A 20,401-nucleotide genomic window follows, 5' to 3' on the forward strand; every position below is an offset into this window, starting at 1 on the left:
CAGCCAATCTACATTCCTACCATTACCTATGGTCTTTGGTCTTATGAGCTTTGGGTAGTGACCAAAAGGACACATGAGTTTTCTCCGAGAGTGGCTGGGTTCTCCCGTAGGGATAAGGTAAGACAGTCATCCGAGAAAAACTCAGAACTGCTGCTCCTCTGTATTGAGAGGACGACTCCCTGGGGAGATGTTCAGTCTGACTGGTAGGACACATCAGGAAAGACCCAGGACACTTTAGAGGCGCTGGATGACATAGCTGAGGAGAAGGAAGTCTGGGCTTCCCTGATTAGGCCGCTTGCCCGCGACTCAACCTCAGATAAGTGGTAGAAGATGGATGGATAAATTGGCGTTCGGATCTGTGTCATCATCCAAATCCAATCGTTATGGTCTTCTTGTTCAGCAATCCTTTGCATTTAGTCTTGTTGGAGTTGAATGTGGATGAATGGGTTTCTAGTTCCGGATTGTAGTGAAGCAGAATACGTTCCTTCAGACTGAAACATTCTTTGCTTGTGTGTTGTGTCTTCCATTGTGATCTTGATGATGTGATCTTTAATACTTGTTCAGTTCCTTGGTGCATTTCATACAAGGTATGCTGGCTTTTTTCGGTCCTCCATTTAAGATTTGCAGTTGCGGTGCTTTGAACTTTCCATCACATGCTTTCTCGGTCATGGAGGTGTTCCGCTTTTTTTTCAGATGCTCATTTGTTTGTTCCCCTCAGCTTCAGCAATTGGTTAACTTTATGATGAGGCCGACAGATGTGGTGTTGCTATTTCATCCGCGGAATTCATGTCTAGCTGTTGAATTCCACTTCTACAAAAATCGTCCACCTGTTGCTCTGTTGAAGCCATATCAAATCTATCAGATCCTCATTTTTTGTTCTGAGCTGCTCTGGTATTGGACCATGGTGTAATGCGCAGCGCCGTCGCAATCACATCGTTCATGTGTGTGCATTGTTCCATCTCTTACATTTAATTTGCTCTATGATTTGGTCCTTCCATATCTTTGATTCTACTTTCAAGTATAATTACGCACAAGGCTAATACTCATTTCTGTAAGCAAAGACCTTTTCTTACTCATTACGTTAAATTCCATCAACATTTTGTAGAATGCATAATTGAAACATTTGTTTTCATACAAGTCATAGTTAACCTTTCACTGTTTTCCTAGAAATAAGGAAGTGAAATAAAGCAACTGAGCTCAAAAGACTAACAATAGAGAAGCACACATTAGGCTAAATGATAGATTTGACATGTCCTACATGAGGACTGCATTGACCTTGACCTGGCGCAAGATGCTTTAACCATTTATAGGGCAAGTAACCATATATGGTATAACTTAAAAAAACAGGGTTTCCCCATGTCTCAGCAAGGCAACAGAGTCATGTGACTTTCTCATGCCAATCAGCCAAGATCAGACAATGTCATGGGCTGTGATCAATCAGGAGTATCAAACTTCCTTCTTCATTCAGAAGTCGGAAATTGCAATTTTCTGACACTTGGGGCCCAGACACTCTTGGCCCAAACATAAAAACTAACCATGATAAGTTGATGACAGTCACTCTAACTACAGTACCTCTGTTGATGTCACCTTGTGCAGTTTGACCTGTCCCTTTTCCATACCCTAAATGGGCAAGGAACCGTATATGGTAACTTCTTTGATCTTGAATTGCACCCAAAACCTGGAATTTTTTAAAAAGTAAAAAAAGAAAAAATGTCTTCTTATAGCCCCCCAACAACACTGAAGGATTGATTTACTGAAGTATTTCAGTGAGTGCCCTATAAAGGGTTAAAGCATAAAACCAGGTTGTTCACAACTATCACCCGGGAAGACGCTTTCAGGTAACCGATTATCATCACCAAGGAGGTTATGTTCCCAATTGATCTTTATTGTTTTAATAATGTGCTAGACAGTTCTTAATCAGATTTTAGCCCTTTCCTTAGATCTTTTCCCATTCCAATGATTTGACTCTTCTGAAAGAAACGTATTTTCCACAACAACAGGATGTTGTTTCACGCATCAGTTCAGACTAAATAACTTGCTGCCAGCTGAAACAATCACCGATGCAGTAATTATCCGATGGGAGGCTCTTACCTATTCATCTAGTTAAATCCAGGTGGTGACTTTTTTTTTTTTTTTTTTTTTGGTCAGGCAGTGCATGTACCACGCTAAACACACGGGTGACCTCATGTAAGCCCACAAAACAAACTCCCTTGCAGAGTGGTCTGTTCTACTAACTGCTAAGGGGTAGCATTACCATACATTATAGCTACGGAGGTAGGATAAAATAACACCATTGTCTGCAGCTTCCATGCTTGCATGATCCGGCTGACAATACGACAGCAAGAGTGGGAAACAATATGAACTCAATCCTTCCATTATTGTTTCAGTGAGAAACGCGGAAAGCAATTAATTGCCGCTTCAGGAAGCTGGATTAAAAGTATCATATTACCTATGGAACAAAATGTCTCCCAATCCCCACCTGAAAGAACATGATCTGGGAGCACAAGTGAGAAAGGAAATATATCACACTCAGTGATACCGCGGTAGTGGATAGATATCATACTTGGGGCCCTTTTACACAAATTCAGTTTTTTTTTTTAATTATATTTATTTGGGCAAATGCACGAAACACCACAGTGCATCTCCCACACCAATGAAAAAAAAAGTGCCACTTATATCCGGAAAATACGGTATTTGGACGGTAACCATTCTTTTTTCAGTCGATTACCGTATTTTCTGGACTATAATTCGCTGTGGAGTATAAGTCGCACAAGGCCAAAAATGGCCTATGGAACATGAACAGCCAACCTAGGAAAAAAAAGTGCCACTCATAGTCCGGAAAATAAGGTATATATACACCGTATTTTCTGGACTATAAGTCGCACAAGGCCAAAAATACATAATTAGGTAGAAAAAAAAACATACATAAGTCACACTGGAGTATAAGTTGCATTTTTTTACGGGTAACAAAAAATGAACATGAACAGAAAAGGTGTCCAGTGTTTATGTAACATAAACTTTTTTCCATTTATAAGTCGCTCTGGAGTATAAGTCACAGGAACAGCCAACCTAGGAAAAAAAAGTGCCACTTATAGTCCGGAAAATACGGTAATTCACCAAAATATAATCATGTTCATGCCACTGTCTTGTTTTCCCGTTATTATTATTATCATTGTAATATTATTATTGTTATTATAATTATTGTTATAGTCTTTATCATTATAATCATCATTAATATTACCATTTTCATCATTATAGTTAACAATTTTTGGATTTTTTTTAAATTATTTAATTTTACAGACTTCATTGCTTCTTGTAGAGTGCTGTATCATTCCATCTGTTATTTTCTGAAATCCACAGTATTTGTGTTTTTATTGTAAATTTATTAGCCCACTTTTTTGTGACATTTACATATCATTTTCTGGATTGCATGTGTCTAATCTTGTGCATTAAAAAAAACAAGAACTTGAGACTGTGTCTGAACAGGTGACCAACCCAAACATCAGTATCTTCTTGTTAAGCCCTACCTGAGGTTTTTAGACACGTTTATTAGTTTGTGTGTGTCTAGTCTTGTGCATTAAAAAGCAAGGTTTTACCGATGAACAGCTCCAGCCCCAGTCTTCACTTGCTGTGCCTGATCTGGGTTGTTTGTTTGCATTGTATTGTATTGTATTGTATTGTATTGTAATGGTTGTTGTATTTTGAGGTATGTCGATAATGTTTTTTATCTTTTTTATTTTTGAAGCAATGATGTTTTGCTGTCCATTATTACTATTTTCTTGTAAATAATAAATGATAATAATAATGATAATTATTACTGCCTTTTAATTCTGTTTTGACATGGTTTTACAGTATATCCATGCTGTAACAATGTAGTAACGTGTGTTCATAACATACTACTTACAGTATTTTGCTATAATTTAGTTATTGCATGCATTGAATACTTCATTAGCATAATCTGAAGATCTGTTTTGCAAGTATAAAGAAAATGTGAGCTTTCACTTTTCAAAGAGTTCCTACTTTGTCTTAATTCAACAGGGAGAGGGTACAGAAACGTGTAAAAGGACAACGTGAACACGGGGCTTAAACCCATGACAACCTGACGTCTGTGCCCTCATTTACATGCCTGGGTGGACGCGTTATTTGCTGATCAGCCACGCTGTCAATTAAAGCCACTACTTGATTGTGTGGGTCATAAAAGCTGAGAGCCGGGCGGCCTGCCATGTTTGCATTCTGCCCACCCAGTTGACCGGAGACTTGGGACACACATCGTGCTCCCGCACCTCCCATTTGTGCGGAATAAAAGCTGCACCAATTAGTTCTATTAAAATCATGAGAGCATCTTCTGGTGACCGTTTGATCTTCTTAAGAGACTGATTGCTATTGTAACGAGCGTAGCTTTTTGTCCTGCTCTGATGATGCCGTTAGGACCAGGCAGTCAAATACAGACAAACTGAAGTTTGAGAGGTCTTCCACATCTGTAGCTCAGATGTGGAGTTCATCTAGTCTTTTAATATTATTAGTTCATTCCGCTAGCAATGATAACCTCCAGGGCGTGTTTATAATATAATCAAAGAACTTTCAATAAAAAGCAACCACATGAGACATAGTATATGCTCCAAGTTTTGTTTTACGATTGACTAAGCACTAAACCAGCATCAGCCACTCAAACGATAAACAGGGTAGCCAAAATTTGACATTTTTACTGATGAACTGATACATTTTTGGCGTTCATTGCTGTACTACTTTGGCAAATTCCAGCCTTAACTTCCTAATTCCTGCTTTGCTAATGAGTGGTTTGTATGGTCTGGTGTATCCATTGTACTTTTGTCCATGAAGTCCTTCTATGAGAGGTGTTATCCGCACTCCTGCCCTCTGCAGGTTGTTCATGATGTCCCCAACATCCATCCATCCATCTCACAGTGTTTCTGTCTCTGACTCTGCTGATGTTTTCCTTTGTCAACCTGTTTTAAGCCTGTTACTTACTACTTATTTTCTTAAGATTAAGATTAAGATATGCCTTTATTCGTCCCTCAGTGGGGAAATTTGTATTGGGAATTTTTAATATGGGAAATTTTCTTCTTCAGGACATTCCAAATGGTTGAAATTCTGGTGAGGTCTGATTTAGATTCCAGAATCTCTCAGATTCACAAATGCTTACACACCAAAAATAAAGGAATTGGCATCGCTGTTCCAATACTTCTGCAGGGAATCGGATGTCTGCATCCGTCCACTCACTTACAGTAATGAAAATATGTACCGACCAGCTCAAACATCTGATTTCCATACCTTTCAGGGGTGTCCTCGTGCAATATTGCTGGTTTAACTCATCTTGAACATGCATACAAGTTACGTTGTGATACATCACATAGTACAATTCACAGTTCCACGTGTTGAAAAAGGAGTTTCGGACCAGTTGCAATGCATTTGTTCACTTCCTGTATTCCAAATGTACTCTTTCATACTAACATATTCAGATTTCCTCTCATTTTTTACTGTATTACTGATACTAAATACTCAAGTGTGGGTTGGCAAACAAACTCATTTGCATATAAAATATTCAATGATAAAATCTGCCAATTAATGGGTTAGGTTGCCAACTTTGATTACAATTTTATGCTACTAAAATTAAGTTATTTTACTGTGTACTAATGTAACAATATTGTTAGATTGCAACTTTTTTTCTCTTAATAAATGTTTCTAATTTTTCAATTTTTGCTTTTCTTGTTAAATTATATTTTTTTAGTATTCCACAGGCTGCAACCCCTGCACTGGTTTATTACAAATACTCCATATTTTACCAGTAATGACCACTAGGTGTCTTAGCAATAGCAGAATCTTCACTAAAGAACAGAATGATCCCAAGTGACGGGGCCTCGGTCTTCGCTAGGACTGCACCCTTAAAAATGTGCACCGCGTGTTTAAAAAGCACACGGAGTACAATCTGATGCCGAACATGTTGCAACACAGCGCTCTTTGTTTTGACTTGAAAATATAGTGCCACTTTCTGCTTGAGGGCAGGAGTCCCGGAATGTCATTTTGTGTGTGGGGAAAAGAGAGTACAGCTGGATTGAAGCATTTGGAAGAAAACACAAGCACCGCCCTCATCCATTGGCTTACCATGATGAAGATGGTAGGTGTGGGTGCTTCTTTTCCCTCCCTCTTCTCCTGTCTGCTGGGCTTGGCCTCGCTACTGACAACTCCTGCCAACATAGGAAAGGGGGAAAAAAAAGCTTTGAGATATAGTGGGCGTGTGCAAAGATGTTTTTGCGTGGGTGGTTGAGCGGCGCATGCAATTGCGAAGGAGCTGCATTGAAAAGCAGCCCTTCCCTTGTCTAAAGTACAACATGCAGAGTACAAACCGGCACTGAAATCACAAAAAGATGTGGTTGAACTGGCTGCCGTAGAACAGAAGCAGTCAAGAGATGGAAGGAAGCTCCCATAAGTGCAACGCTGCAGAGGGACGTGCAGGTATACACATGTAATAGGCTGGAGCCAACTATATTCCACAATCTTCTTCACACCCAACACAGAAACTCTGAAGATCTGACTGTTCTGGCATAGATGCTGTGAAGTGCAAGGATTGTGTGGTTTAGTAAATCATTCTAAATGATTGGATATTGGGTAAGTGGAATTGGAATTGCTACACCGACCTTTAAAAAGGAGATATTTGGCAGCCTAAACAAGCATTTTGCTCTGTGAAGTCAAACACTGTCAAGGTTGTTCAATTTAAGAATTGACCATTTTCAGAGCTTTAAAAGAGAGACGTTTTGCAGTCGGAAAACAATATTGCTGTATAATTGCAGGGGAAGTAATAAAGTGGGACCCCTCGTGTCAAATGGCCCTGAGGTTGCACATTTTAGAATTTTCCGACAATTTTCAGACCTTCAAAAACGAGACCAACTACGTGTTTTATAACTGAAGTAATACAAACAATAACGGACAGGGAAAATATGCCTTGAAACTTCAAACATGAACTATAAGAGAGGGGAGGACTCTCCTTAACACGCATGTAAGGATTGATTCTTAGCTTTATTTTGTCCTTTTGTGGCCTTTTTGCAACAACAACGGCCCAACATCAAAGATGATGTCATCCGCATTTTGCAGGACCACCAAAGGAATTACATATTTTGAGAAGACTATAGAGAGAAAAGACTAAATAAGAAGACAATGGAAAATGTGCTCTTGTGTATTGTTGTTTATGTCCCATACAAGACAAGCCGAGTATACAGGAAGTGGCGTCGGGGCTCACTCTGTTCATGCCATTACTCTATGGAACAAACACACCAATGTGCTGAAACCATTGCACACCAGTGAACTCTCTTCCTGTCTGTTTGGAGGCCGGAGATGAGGAAAACAGACACACATGCACATGGCAACATATAGAGGCTGGCAAAATGACGAAGTTAATTTTCATTTATTGCGTGATTACTTCATTTCTCATCATCCCAGGCCTTAGTGTCCAGGAGAATGAGAAATTGTCCCATTTTAATCTTGCGAGTTGCGAAATCTCATTGTATTTCAATGGGGTAGATGCATGCCGAGCTCTTATAAAACCTTGCGTGATTAATTACTTCATTTGTCCATTTTCTACATCTTATCCTCACAAGGGTCGTGGGCATGCTGGAGCCTATCCCACACCCTGGACTGGTGGCCAGCCAATCACAGGGCACATATAGACAAACAACCATTCACACTCACATTCATACCTATGGACAATTTGGAGTAGCCAAATAACCTAGCATGTTTTTGGAATGTTGGAGGAAACAGCGTACCCGGAGAAAAGCCACGCATGCACGGGGAGAACAATGCATCAAACATGACCTCCTTTATTATGGAGTTGCATCCATCACCTCTTTGTGCCTCTTGCACAAATAATGCAAAATGACAAATTTAATGCTAAGAAATATTGTTTTTAAATCCGTGCGTCAAGGGCAATTATGCAAATTTGAGGATGATTAGACCCCACAAGCCACCAGTACCAATACTGCGGTCCTGTGGTCATTTTATCACATCTATCATTCATCCTGAAAGTGAACGTTTGAGTATTTACATCTGAAAGAAAGAATTTCCATTTCCTTTAGTTCCTATACAAAATCTGAAGGCATCGGCGTCCCACAACAAATTGTGTTTGCCCTCTGAGGTTCCACTACTTGCACCAGGAAGGTAGTTGACCAGAGTGTAACACATGCAGGCTGCCAGACATAACACACTCATTGCTGACGTTTTATGCCATGGGCTCGATGTCTTGTCGAAACAACACAGTTTACCGAACACAAGGACATCTTAAAACACAACATTTCTCACAGTGCAGTGCTGCCGTCTCACTTCCCCAGACTTCCACCCACAGACACACCCCCTTTTGTACACAACTCCATGAAAAAGAAAACGCTAACATGACACTCAAGTCAATGTAAACTTACCCGGACAATGAAATGCCGTCAGTGTGTGTGTGCAATCAGCTTTGCTAAAAATATTAGCAAGTTTGAAAGTTGGAGGAGCTCAATGCCTTGCAAAGTTGCAGTCGAGGCTGTCCCCCAAACACACTGGTTGTAATCCAGGTCATGACACACCTCCCTCCGTTCCTCCCTCCCTCTTCCTGTGTCTCCAGTTTACTGTCGTCTCCCTCCCACTCTTTCAATGCCAGGTTACTCAGTGAAAGAAGCGATACGACTACGTTATCCACCTCCACTCGTGACTCTTTTTAAGTGAATAGTAATAATAACAATAATAGGGCTGTTACAAGATCTCATAGTATTAAAGCATGATTTCTCATTCAGGAAAAAAATGCCTTGTGGGCACTAGACCTGAAACAATAATAAAATTAATCACAAAATAAATGACAATGAACCCAATACAGTGGGCCTAATACAGTATATTGCCATCTGCATGCATGTCCGTTTTAAGCATCACTTGCCTCCAACTAGGCGGGAAGAGAGTTTGTCCATAGAATAACGGCATGCACGGGGTGAGACCTTTCGTCAGTCTCTTTGTTTAGCATAGCAAAAATAGAAAACTAATCTATGCAGCGTTGAAGTCATAGACATAAGTCACAATTTGCTTCACACATGATGCGTTCAAGGACTACCGAACAAAAAAATGCCTTGTGGGCACTAGTAGACCTCAAACAATAATAAAATTAATCACTAAATAAATGACAATGAACCCAATAACTTTGTGGGCCTAATACAGTATATTGCCATGTGCATGCGTGTTTTAAGCATCACTTGTCTCCAACTAGACGGGAAGGGAGTTTGTTCCATAGAATAACGGCATGCACGGGGTGAGACCTTTCGTCAGTCTCTTTGTTTAGCATAGCAAAAATAGAAAAATAATCTGTGCAGCGTTGAAGAAAGTCATAGACAGTCACAATTTGTCTCACACATGATGTGTTCAAGGACTACCGAACAAAATGGCCAAATTGAAACGTGCAAAGTTGGGGGCTTTACCAGAGCCGGTGCATGCAATCAACAAATCAGAAAACGACGAAGGCTAGCTGTTATTTAGCACACAATTCCAAACACTTGCCAAACACTGGCATCAAACTTACTGAATCTATCGCACACAAGAGTGACACCACCGTCATGCTGTCACCTTTCCTCTGCACTGTACCGCTTACCTGCTGTGGCTGTTCACGAGGAGTTCGGGGACATTACGGAAATCTCAGTGTTCCGCGATAATTCAGACAAGCCGTTTTTAATTTTCATTCACGTACCCCACTTTGGGAACCTAGATTCTAGAATATTCTCCCATCCCAACGGTGGCACTTGAACATGACACTAAACCAGGTGCTTGCACCGGTGACAGACAACAGGTGTGCGTGTGTAAAAACGGAACTAAGTTCATAAACGTGTACAGCGAAACCGAAAGTGGACTTCAGTCATCAGCTGACTCGCTGACAGGGTACAAAATAAGATTGCGAGGCAAAAGCGAAAGTAAATGACAGCGGCGGTCTGTGTGCAAACGTTAGCATCAAGCTAGTTACCGGCCCCGGCTACTGCCATGGTACTGGGGTGGGGGGCTCGGGTTGTGTATTTACATCATTCCGCACAAGCACAATGCAAACCGGCTTCTGATTTACGTCTCCAAAGCATGCCCGACAACCCACAAACGTGTCATGTGCGCAGGGTTTATTGCAAAGTTATATCATTTTAAAGTTAAATCAACTTACTCAAAGAGAATCAGCTGACACGACGGTGACTCAGTAGACTGCAAGACTTCCGCATTCTTGTCCGATGACAAGCCCGTCGACCAATAGGAAGAGAGAAAAGTAGGCATTTACGACCAATCACGACAGAGCTTTTACAGCGGCCAATGAGAATCGACGGCATTAAAGCGAGGGGTTCCCACACGCCCACAGGGAAACCAATCACATGTCAGGAGGAATCCCGAAAGCCACCAATAGAAAATCACAGCGCGGCACAAACTGGACACACGTACACGACGCTCTACTTGTGCTCCGGCACGCACACACGTTGTACGTGCTGTTTGTGTTTGAAATAGGTATATATTGACGATAAATGCAGTTGGAAGAACTGAATATGTTGCAAGTCATTGACTACTTTTCCTAAAATGTGTCAAAATAAATTATGATCACAACAGATTAAACACTAATTTGTGACAGCTGATGGAGTTCTGTCAAATGTGTGTGTATATATATATATATATTAGCAATAATTGATAATAGGTTAAAGGTCAATGGATCAATTAGTTATTTGCTTGCTTCATAGAAAATGCAGCAAGCAGTATAATGAAAATAATGTGTGCAAATGTATGCATCTGTCACTTGCACGACCTGTACAATAGGTGAAGCCAGATTTTATTTTTGTTAGTCGGCCTTGTTTGCCACAGACAGGATTTGACCTCATGTGCTCTCCAATAACAACCGGCAGCCAAAAGACACACCGTGTGTGTATGTATGTTCTCCTTCAGTCCATTCACATTTTTTTTTACCTTGAAAAGTTAGGCAAAATACAGTGAATGTCATGTAAACACACGGCTATAACATGTTTCTTTGCTGCAAGCAAGTCAAGCCTTATCAAGCCTTGGCTTTGTGGTGAAGTTGATTAATTTAGAACAGGTTGGCAACCGGCGGCTCCAGAGCTGCATGATGAACGCTGAGATCAAAGTAGGATAAAGTGGTTAATGTGTTTGTGATCAATTAGTTATGCCGCCACATTATAAATAAAACCTTGCCTGAAGAGTTATTGTCCCTCTGACACAACATGTAATATTACGACTTTATTCTTGTAAATTTAAGACTTAATTATCGTACATTTACGACTTTATTCTTCAAATCTCAGATTATATATATTTTTTTCTCAAAATGGCTTATATACTGTTGTTTGTGTGCCTTTTCGAAGAGAATGTCAAATATCCGACTCACGGCAAGTCAGTGAACACCTCAGGTTTGACTGCTGATTGGCTGAGCACAGCAGGGTGGAGGCGTGGCCAATGTGTATACAGTGACCGGCATTGCGTCATTGAGGTGAAAAGGTGAGGGATTTGAGTTGAGAATGAAGCAAGTTAACGCACAGTAACATAAAATTATGTAATTATCGCGAGCATAATTAATATATTTAACAGTATGAGAAGGGTGCTGTTGCTATGTAATCGCAGCTTAGAACGGTAATCGCAGAGGTGGTTCCACCCTCGCCGTTTAGAACAATATGTTCTTTTACTATTACCTCTCCCAATGACGTCAGGAAAAGTCTTTACATTTGTCACTTGTCGCTTTTGACATAATAAGTCACAGAGAGTGTTTGGAAAGTCTCCATATTTAGCGAGAAAAATGTCCAAGTTGGTAACACGGATATGGGAGGGAGGAGGCATTTTTATGCTAGTTGGCTACATTTTGTTTCTGCTCAAATATTCATCTCATGAGCAAATAAAAACAGCACACTCTCATACCATGCTGTGTTGCTCCCTCTAGCGGCGAAAGGATGAATATCTACTTGTATTTTATTACTGGTTTATATCAAAACATGAACACATTTATACTGTGCGTTCACACTGTGTCCTACCCTTGATAGTTGACTACAGTCTAACTTTTTTTTTTTTTTTTTTACAGAAATTGACAGGAGGAGGAGGTGGACAGGTGGGTGTAGATACCAAATGACCAATCACAGCTCACCGTCAGGTCAGTACATATCTGCAGCAGAGAGACAAACTCTGATTTTGATCTTACTTTTTGTTGAACCGAGGCCCATCTCCATCCACAGCATGGTAAGAATATCCCAAAATTATATCTCTTAAACGCCATAACACCCGTTGCATTACAAACATAATCCCTTTATGTTTCTGTGTGTGTTTATTTCAGACAAGCTACACTGACAAAGGAGAAAAAGTAAGTCCTGCATCACAATAGTATAATTCTAAAATACAAAAGCAACTTATTTACATCTTCCCAGCTAAATGTCCTTCTCTCACATCTATGTTTTTAGCCTGAAAGGGGAAAATTTGTCAAATTTCATCATATCACCTTCTGGGTCGGCAATGCTAAACAGGTCAGTATGGAAATTTCAGGTCCAAAGTATTTTTGACAGTGACATCGATCTCTGAATAACCCAACCGCATATAAGACGTAAGAAATAAGCTACAGGTCAAATATCCTTACTGTATATTTCAACAAAATGTATTTATCGTTAAAAGCAAGATGAAATAAAATGCTATTACGATTCAAATAAATGCATCCAAAACAAAGATATATATTAGAGTGCTTTAAATGAGTCTCAGGTGGTCTCACAAACAGGTGGACCACAATCAGGGGTGTCCAAAATGGGGCTCAGGGGCCATTTCTAGCGGGGTTTCTTTATTTTTACATTGTGAAAAATTGATATATTTTATATATATTTATTAGAGTGCTTTAAATGTGTCTCAGGTTGAGCTCAGGGTCCACAAACAAGTGGGCAACAATCAGGGGTGTCCAAAGTGGGGCCTAGGGGCCATTTCTAGCTGGGTTTCTTTATTAAAAAAAAAAAAATTAATGTGAAAAATTAAGCAAAAGGACTAATATAAAGATGTTCAGTTTTGTCATAGATTAAAAAAAACAATAATAAAAAAAATAAAAATAAAATGCAAAAAAAAATGAAATCCCTTTTTCACACCTCTGTGTATAATGTCATTAACAAAACTTCTATTTGTTTATTGGTGTTTCTTCCTTTGCTAACACAATTAAAAGAACAACATAATGTAAGCGCCAACGTGTAAAAGCTATGGAGTGAATGAGTTATCAGTACGAGACATGAAGAAGAGAAGGCCTGGGTTTAACCACGTGTTACGCCTGTGTTAATGTTAATGGCGGCTGTCTTACTTGTGATGAAAAACTCCCGTGTAGTTTGGCCATGTGTTTGCAGGCGGCGTCCTTCTACTGTGACAAGATGGGTTTCGAGCCTCTGGCCTACAAGGGCTTGGAGACCGGCAGCCGAGAGGTGGCGTCACATGCCATCAGGCAAGATAAGGTAGACATTTGGCGCTTTTTAAACATCCTCCAACGACATCATGTAGGATGTAATCCGGCATGCCCTCGAACTCCTCGTAGATCGTATTTGTGCTGGAATCGCCGCTCAATCCTGGAAACGAAGGCAAGGAACCAGCTCAGACACACGTGACAATGCATGCATGATCAAGTGTAACGCTTGCTTGGTGGCTTGTCTTCTCTTAGAGATGGGATGGCACTTGATGAAGCACGGAGACGGAGCCAAAGACATCGCGTTCCAAGTGGAGGACTGCGACTATTTAATTAAGGTAAAACTAAATGCGTTTGGGTTTTCTCCGGGTACTCCGGCTTCCTCTCCCATTCCAAAAACATGCTAGGTTAATAAGCGACTCCAAATTGTCTATAGGTATGAATGTGAGTGTGAATGGTTGTTTGTCTATATGTGCCCTGTGATTGGCTGGCCACCAGTCCAGGGTTGTACCCCGCCTCTCGCCTGAAGTCAGATGGGATAGGCTCCAGCGTACGGTTAAGAAAATGGATAACAATCATGATGATTGGACACCACATGATTTTTAGATGGGCGGCATGGCGGTCGAGTGGTTAGCGTGCAGACCTCACAGCGAGGAGACCAGGGTTCAATTCCAGCCATCTCTGTGCGGAGTTTGCATGTTTTCCCCGTGCATGTGTGGGTTTTCTCCGGGTACTCCGGTTTCCTCCCGCATTCCAAAAACATGCTAGGTTAATTGGCGGCTCCAAATTGTCCATAGGTATGAATGTGAGTGGGAATGGTTGTTTGTCTACATGTGCCCTGTGATTGGCTGGCGACCAGTCCAGGGTGTGCCCCGAAAAGCGGTAGAAAATGACTGACTGAATAAATGCATTTGGGAATGATGAGAGTCTTGTAGGGAAACGTTTGGACTTGCATTCTTGCCTACAAGACTTGAATGCATGTCGATATGGTATATAACGATATCGAAGCCGATATTGTCCAACTGTCCATTTCCGATATCGATATTGCTAACATGAAATATCTCCTGTGGTGGAATGAACATATAACGGTTGTCATAATGGGGAAAAAAATCCAATAATTATCGGTCATCCCAAGTTAAAACGCTGACTATCAAAAATATGTCAATGTTCAAATCAGAAAAAAAACAAAGCCATAAAATACAAACTATATAAAAATATACAGTATATAGAACATACGGCAAAGTCACTATCAACGTCAGTGAGCTGAGTCCTGATAAGTGGTGAAAAGTCCTTTTGTGTCCGGATGCTTTGGCCTCACAGGTATTCGTGCTCCATGCAGGGGAGTGTGTTGAAACCCGGGTAAACATGACGGGGTTTTTCATGTTTGGTGGACTCCTATGAACTTGTTATCTTTGTCGAGGTCAAAGTGGAGGTTCAAAGTCGTCACCAAAAACAAACATGAAATACGGGGAAATATGGGACCTCCAGTTAAATCCGAAGGCGGAATACAACCACAGTTTCACGTATACGTATATACCGGATGTAAACAGGTTGATAGATGTCCTAACCACTGCACCACCGTACTGCAGCCCCGCATGCTCCCACTTCTACATGCGCAGTGGAGAAGTTATGTTTATCTGTTTGTTTGTGTTCAAAATTACCTAAGAAGTTCTGAATGGATTCAGATGAACATTTCAGGAGTTCTAGGAAATGGGACATAGAAGAACTGATTCAATTTTGGGGGTCATCCGGATCACCGCCTGGATCTGGGGATTCTTTAACTCTTTATCAGCATGTTTATTAATTGACCTATTTACAGGATTTTATTTTATTTATATTGTGCATATATTTTTTAAAATATTTATCCATATTTTTTATTATTTTTTTGGAATTTTCAAAAATTTGTTTACGTGCAATTTCCACATTATGCATTTTCTGTATATTATTTATATTATATTTCTGCCAATTTTAACTTCTGTACTACTTGGTGTATTTGCTGTATTTAATAATAATAATTGCTATTATTATTTGAGTTTATTATTGTACTTCAGTTTTTGTATTTATATTATTTAATGTTATCTTAATTTAATTGATTAATTTAATTTTTTTTATTTGCTAAAATGTTTTTCTTTGTAATTTCCACATGATGCCATTTTGTGGCCAATAAAAGACAAGCCGTGCGTCCAAAAACAGGGATGCTATGTATTTTTCCAACCGCTGGAGGGCAGTATAACATTGTTTCCAACGACAGACGGCCAAGGCGCGAGGAGCGGTCATCGTGAAGGAGCCCTGGGTGGAGCAGGACATCCACGGGAGGGTGAAATATGCTGTGGTTCAGACGGTGTGTAAGCACTGACACAATATAAAAAAGATCACAAGTGCAGGATATGTACATATGAGAATAACTACCCACTTGGTCTGCAGTACGGCGATACTACACACACATTCATCGAGTACCTTGAGCCCTACAAAGGCCTTTTTCTGCCCGGTTACAAACAACCGCTGTTTGGAGATCCTCTCCTAGCCAAACTGTGAGTGTCCCTCTAACATCACATTCTAATATCAATTGTACTTCATATTTGACTTCATTATTGTATTTGATTTACACCCATGTGCTCGACTCTGCAGTCCACCAGCAGGTCTGAGATTCATTGATCACATTGTGGGAAACCAGCCAGATGATCAAATGGTGCCAGTTTCAGACTGGTAAGACTCGTGCTTAAGAGCACGTACACACACACACACACACACACACACACACACCGCTGACACAGCAGACACGCTGTTCCAAAGGACATGCAAACATTGTGCACCAGGAGGACGCATCAAGCGTATTATAAATATGGCTGAAACATAGCGAGGTCATAAGAGTGGAAAGGGAGTATTATGAAGTCACACAGGAAGTGGAAGTGTTGCAGGCAGAGGTGACCTTCAGTGGGAATGACAAGCAGACCACCACTGCATTCGTTTGTGGGGCGTCTGAGGATAGCGCTGACACGTAACGAGAAAACTAGGCATGTCTGAGACATAATTGTGTCTTATTGACATAAGTGGTGATTAATTAGCATTAAATCATTTGAAAACTGTGATTAATCTGATTAAAATGTTTACTCATTTGACAGTCCTAAAAATAACATAAATAAAATAAAGTAGACAGTTATTTATAGTCGAGTCAAATTAATTAATGCTACTAATTAATCTGATTAAAATTTTACTCATTTGACAGTCCTAAAAAAACAAATAAAATAGACATTTATTTATAGAGTAATCAAGTCTAATTAATTCATGCTACTAATTAATGAACTAATTAATTAAAAATGTTTACTCAATTGACAGCCCTAAAAACAACATATACATGAAATAATAAAGAGATAGACAATTAGGTCATAATAATTAGTCATCAAGTCAAATAAATTAATCAAATTAATTAATCTGATTAAAATGTTAACTCATTTGACAGTCCTAAAAACAACAAATAAAATAATAAAGACGTAGACAATTAGTTCATTATAATTAGTAATCAATGCAAATAGATTAATCATGATTAATCACCAGTTACTATGTCTGAAATGAGGCATTTTTTAGAGTGAATGAAACATGTCCAAAGTACCTTCCTTGTAAGAAACCCGTCCTTCTTGTTTTCCGTCCTGCACCTCCCAGGTATCAGAAGTGCTTGATGTTCCATCGGTTCTGGTCCATAGATGACAAGCAGATCCACACAAAGTACAGTGCACTCAGGTCCATTGTGGTGACCAACTATGAAGAAACCATTAAGATGCCCATCAATGAACCTGCTGTGGGAAATAAAAAGTCACAAATACAGGTGGGGGTTTCAATTTTTCGATATATACAGTGGTTATTTTTTTGTACTAAAATTTTTCAGATCAACAAACTCATTTAAATATGAATCAATGAGAACACAACTGAACAGAAAATGCAGTTTTGGAATGAAACCTTTATTATTAAGGGAGAAAGTCCAAAGCTACATGGCCCTGTGTGAAAAAGTGGTTAGGCTTAGCAAGCCTTATCAGCAACAACTGCAATCAAGTGCCTGTGATAACTTGCAATGAGTCTTTTCCAGCACTGTGCAGGAATGTTGGCCCACTCGCGTTGCAGAATTGTTGTCATTCAGCCACACTGGAGGCTTTTCCATCATGATGCCTTTAGAAGGTCATGCCACAGCATCTCCATAGGATTCAGGTCAGGACTTGGACCAGGCCGCTCCAAAGTCTTCATTTGGTTTTTCTTCAGCTATTCAGAGGTGGACTTGCTGGTGTGTTTTGGATCATTGTCCTGCTGCAGAACCTGGAATGGGACACACCTTCCAAAAAGTTCTACTTTTCTCTCGTATTTTCCCAAAGGTCTTGGGGATCCTGAAGATGTTTTCTGGCACAGGGCCATGTCGGTGTGGATTTTCCCCCCCTTAATAATAAAATGTTTGATTTAAAAACTGCATTTTATGTTCAGTTGTGTTGTGATTGCAAACTCTGTATAAAGTGTACTATTATTATCAAATAATAGTGCAATGGATTGATGTGCGCGATGTGCGTTTAGGAATATGTGGACTACAACGGCGGCCCAGGCGTCCAGCACATCGCCCTCAACACATCAAACATCATTCAAGCTGTGAGTGTTCAATCATCCTCAAAATCCCAGGTAGTCGCCTTCAAGTAAAAACCTGTTTTACTCCTCCTCCTCCTCCTCCTTCTCCTCCTCATCTCATCAAAAGGTTGTCAACCTGCGTGCCCGAGGGATGGAGTTCCTCTCAGCACCTGACACCTACTATGAAAGCCTGCGGGAGAAGCTCAGAAGCGCCAAGATAAAGGTGAAGGAGGACCTTGACCGTTTACAGGTAAGCGTCAAACGTGCTAATTAATAATCCCGGCTGCCATGGCACGTCAGTAAAATACTTGCTGCGTCTTTGAAAGGAATTGAAAATCCTGGTGGACTTTGATGACAAGGGCTACCTACTCCAGATCTTCACCAAACCTGTGCAGGATAGACCCACCCTCTTCTTGGAGGTCATCCAGAGGAACAATCACTTTGTAAGTGACCATTGCAACTTCAGAAGACCCATTTTTCATACCCCGAACCCTGTTGGTTCATAGTTTTTAGTAATAAGAACACAATGGACCAGGACTTCATACATTGCTCCATAGCAATACTATGTAATAGTATACTAATATGTGTATTGACATCATTAGAGCCCTGTGGACATGAAATAACACCCAATAGTTACTTTTACACTCCTTTGTTTACATCACATTGCATTACATTACATTGGGATCACCGCGCAAAAGATGGCTGCCACTAGCATGCCAAGCTAACCAGTTAGGAAGTGTTTCAGATGTGTGGACGAAGAATGGAGAAGCCAGAAACTTAGCACTTCCACACGGAATGAGAGGAGAACCTTTTTTCAAACTCTGCTGGCTCATGCAGTGTGAAAGGTCAAGTAGTCTAACATAGATGGCCTCCATCAAAAGAGTACAGTTTGCCGCCATCTTGACCTGAAGGCACAAACAACAACACAAAAGAGAAAAACTCTCATGCGGCACGTGATGGTTTTTACTGGTTTACAGCAAAAAACATGAGCCAAAGATCCTCAATAGACAGAAGAGTGCTCGGCGGTTTTTAGGAACGTTAGTCACAACCAACTTTTGAACTTCAGCAGGGGTGGAATCTTGAACTTTTATTTCTCAGCGGGAACCCTGCTGAGACCCTTCACTAAGTTCACATGAAAACGAGAAAGCGCACACGAACCACAGCAACTGTCAACACTCATCATATTATATGATTCATCTCAAAAAGAAGTGCACCTCCACACATCAAAGTATGAAGATCCCCCGAAGGCCCATAAGAAATACGACAGAAGGCTCTATAGCCAATTAACCATCTGTGTGTGTGTGTGTGTGTGTGTGTGTTCCATCTCCAGGGCTTTGGGGCAGGAAACTTCAAGTCTCTCTTTGAGGCCATCGAGAAGGACCAAGACGCCAGAGGCAACCTCACAGTGCTGACACCTCAGGGTCAGGGCGAGGCCTTCTACTGATCCTTTGACTTTATGTGTAAAAAAAAACTCCTGTAAGAATTTGGAAGCATGTACAGTAATCCCTCACCACCTGAATTTTGAAGCACATTTGTTTACCTAAAATGAAGCATTTTGAAGCATAAAAATGTCTAAAATACAAACATAAGACATTGAAAAACATTGTAATGACATGTAGTATACTATACTGGTCACTAGGTGTCAGTAATGTTACATTGATGAAGCAATAGCCACCACAGGAGTAAAACAAACTGTCCGGATGCAAACACCTGAGTCTTATTATGTCTTATTTATGCCTTATTTCTGTCTACTATATTACTATATTGGGTATTACTGGTGTAAAGGTGACTATATGAGTGTAATTTCATGTCTAGAGGGCTCTAATAATGTTAGAAAACACATTTGGAAGGATGTAAACAGGTGCTCTAAGTATGACAATATTTCATTTATAAATAATGAATCATATATTTATCAGGCTAGGGTCTGGGAGCAATTCCCCGGGATAGGAGGGATTACTGTACAGGGTATATCCATGTGACCAGTGGTATTAGGATGTCAACATTGCAGACTGATCAATAAAGAAGGTCACACACACACAGGAGCACTGGTGTGTTGGGTTGGGGGGTACATTCTAAAAACACGATATAGCATGAAAATCTAAACATAAAACACACACACACACACACACACACACACACACACACACAAAAAGAAAATCTAAACATCCATTAATTCATTTCCAGGCAGTAGCCCAACCCTGAATTCACACCGGCAGTGTATCGCATACGTCACATCCGCCTTGCGTTTTTAGCGCAAATATTTAAAAAGCTAAATTCACATTCTAGGCGTCAGTGCAGCGTCACGTATCCCCCAGCCTTATCGCTCCTTTTTGGCATAAAGCTGTATATTTGACTCTTTTTTTACTTCGACAACAAACCAAGACAGACGTA

General features: G+C 40.3%; 1 protein-coding gene across 1 annotated transcript; it reads left to right on the top strand.

Moving 5' to 3' along the window:
• The first annotated feature begins 12,133 nt into the window (after window positions 1-12,133).
• Window positions 12,134-20,176, top strand: hpda (4-hydroxyphenylpyruvate dioxygenase a). Its single transcript, XM_058087781.1, has 14 exons — window positions 12,134-12,225; window positions 12,320-12,346; window positions 12,444-12,506; window positions 13,356-13,460; window positions 13,541-13,583; window positions 13,664-13,746; window positions 15,660-15,749; window positions 15,833-15,939; window positions 16,037-16,114; window positions 17,069-17,231; window positions 17,963-18,034; window positions 18,138-18,260; window positions 18,337-18,453; window positions 19,341-20,176. Exons 1-14 carry the CDS (start codon window positions 12,223-12,225, stop codon window positions 19,452-19,454), a joined length of 1,188 nt encoding a protein of 395 aa, XP_057943764.1. The 5' UTR covers window positions 12,134-12,222; the 3' UTR covers window positions 19,455-20,176.
• The last annotated feature ends 225 nt before the right edge of the window (window positions 20,177-20,401 follow it).

The sequence above is a fragment of the Doryrhamphus excisus genome, chromosome 11 (genome assembly GCF_030265055.1).
Source record: "Doryrhamphus excisus isolate RoL2022-K1 chromosome 11, RoL_Dexc_1.0, whole genome shotgun sequence".
Taxonomy (NCBI): Eukaryota; Metazoa; Chordata; class Actinopteri; order Syngnathiformes; family Syngnathidae; genus Doryrhamphus; species Doryrhamphus excisus.

Bases quoted from the DNA above. Each gene is read 5' to 3' on its own strand.
- hpda (XM_058087781.1), top strand. The intron at 12,507-13,355 runs GTCAGTATGGAA...ATGTGTTTGCAG, and splicing joins GGGTCGGCAATGCTAAACAG to GCGGCGTCCTTCTACTGTGA. The intron at 18,035-18,137 runs GTGAGTGTTCAA...TCTCATCAAAAG, and splicing joins CATCAAACATCATTCAAGCT to GTTGTCAACCTGCGTGCCCG.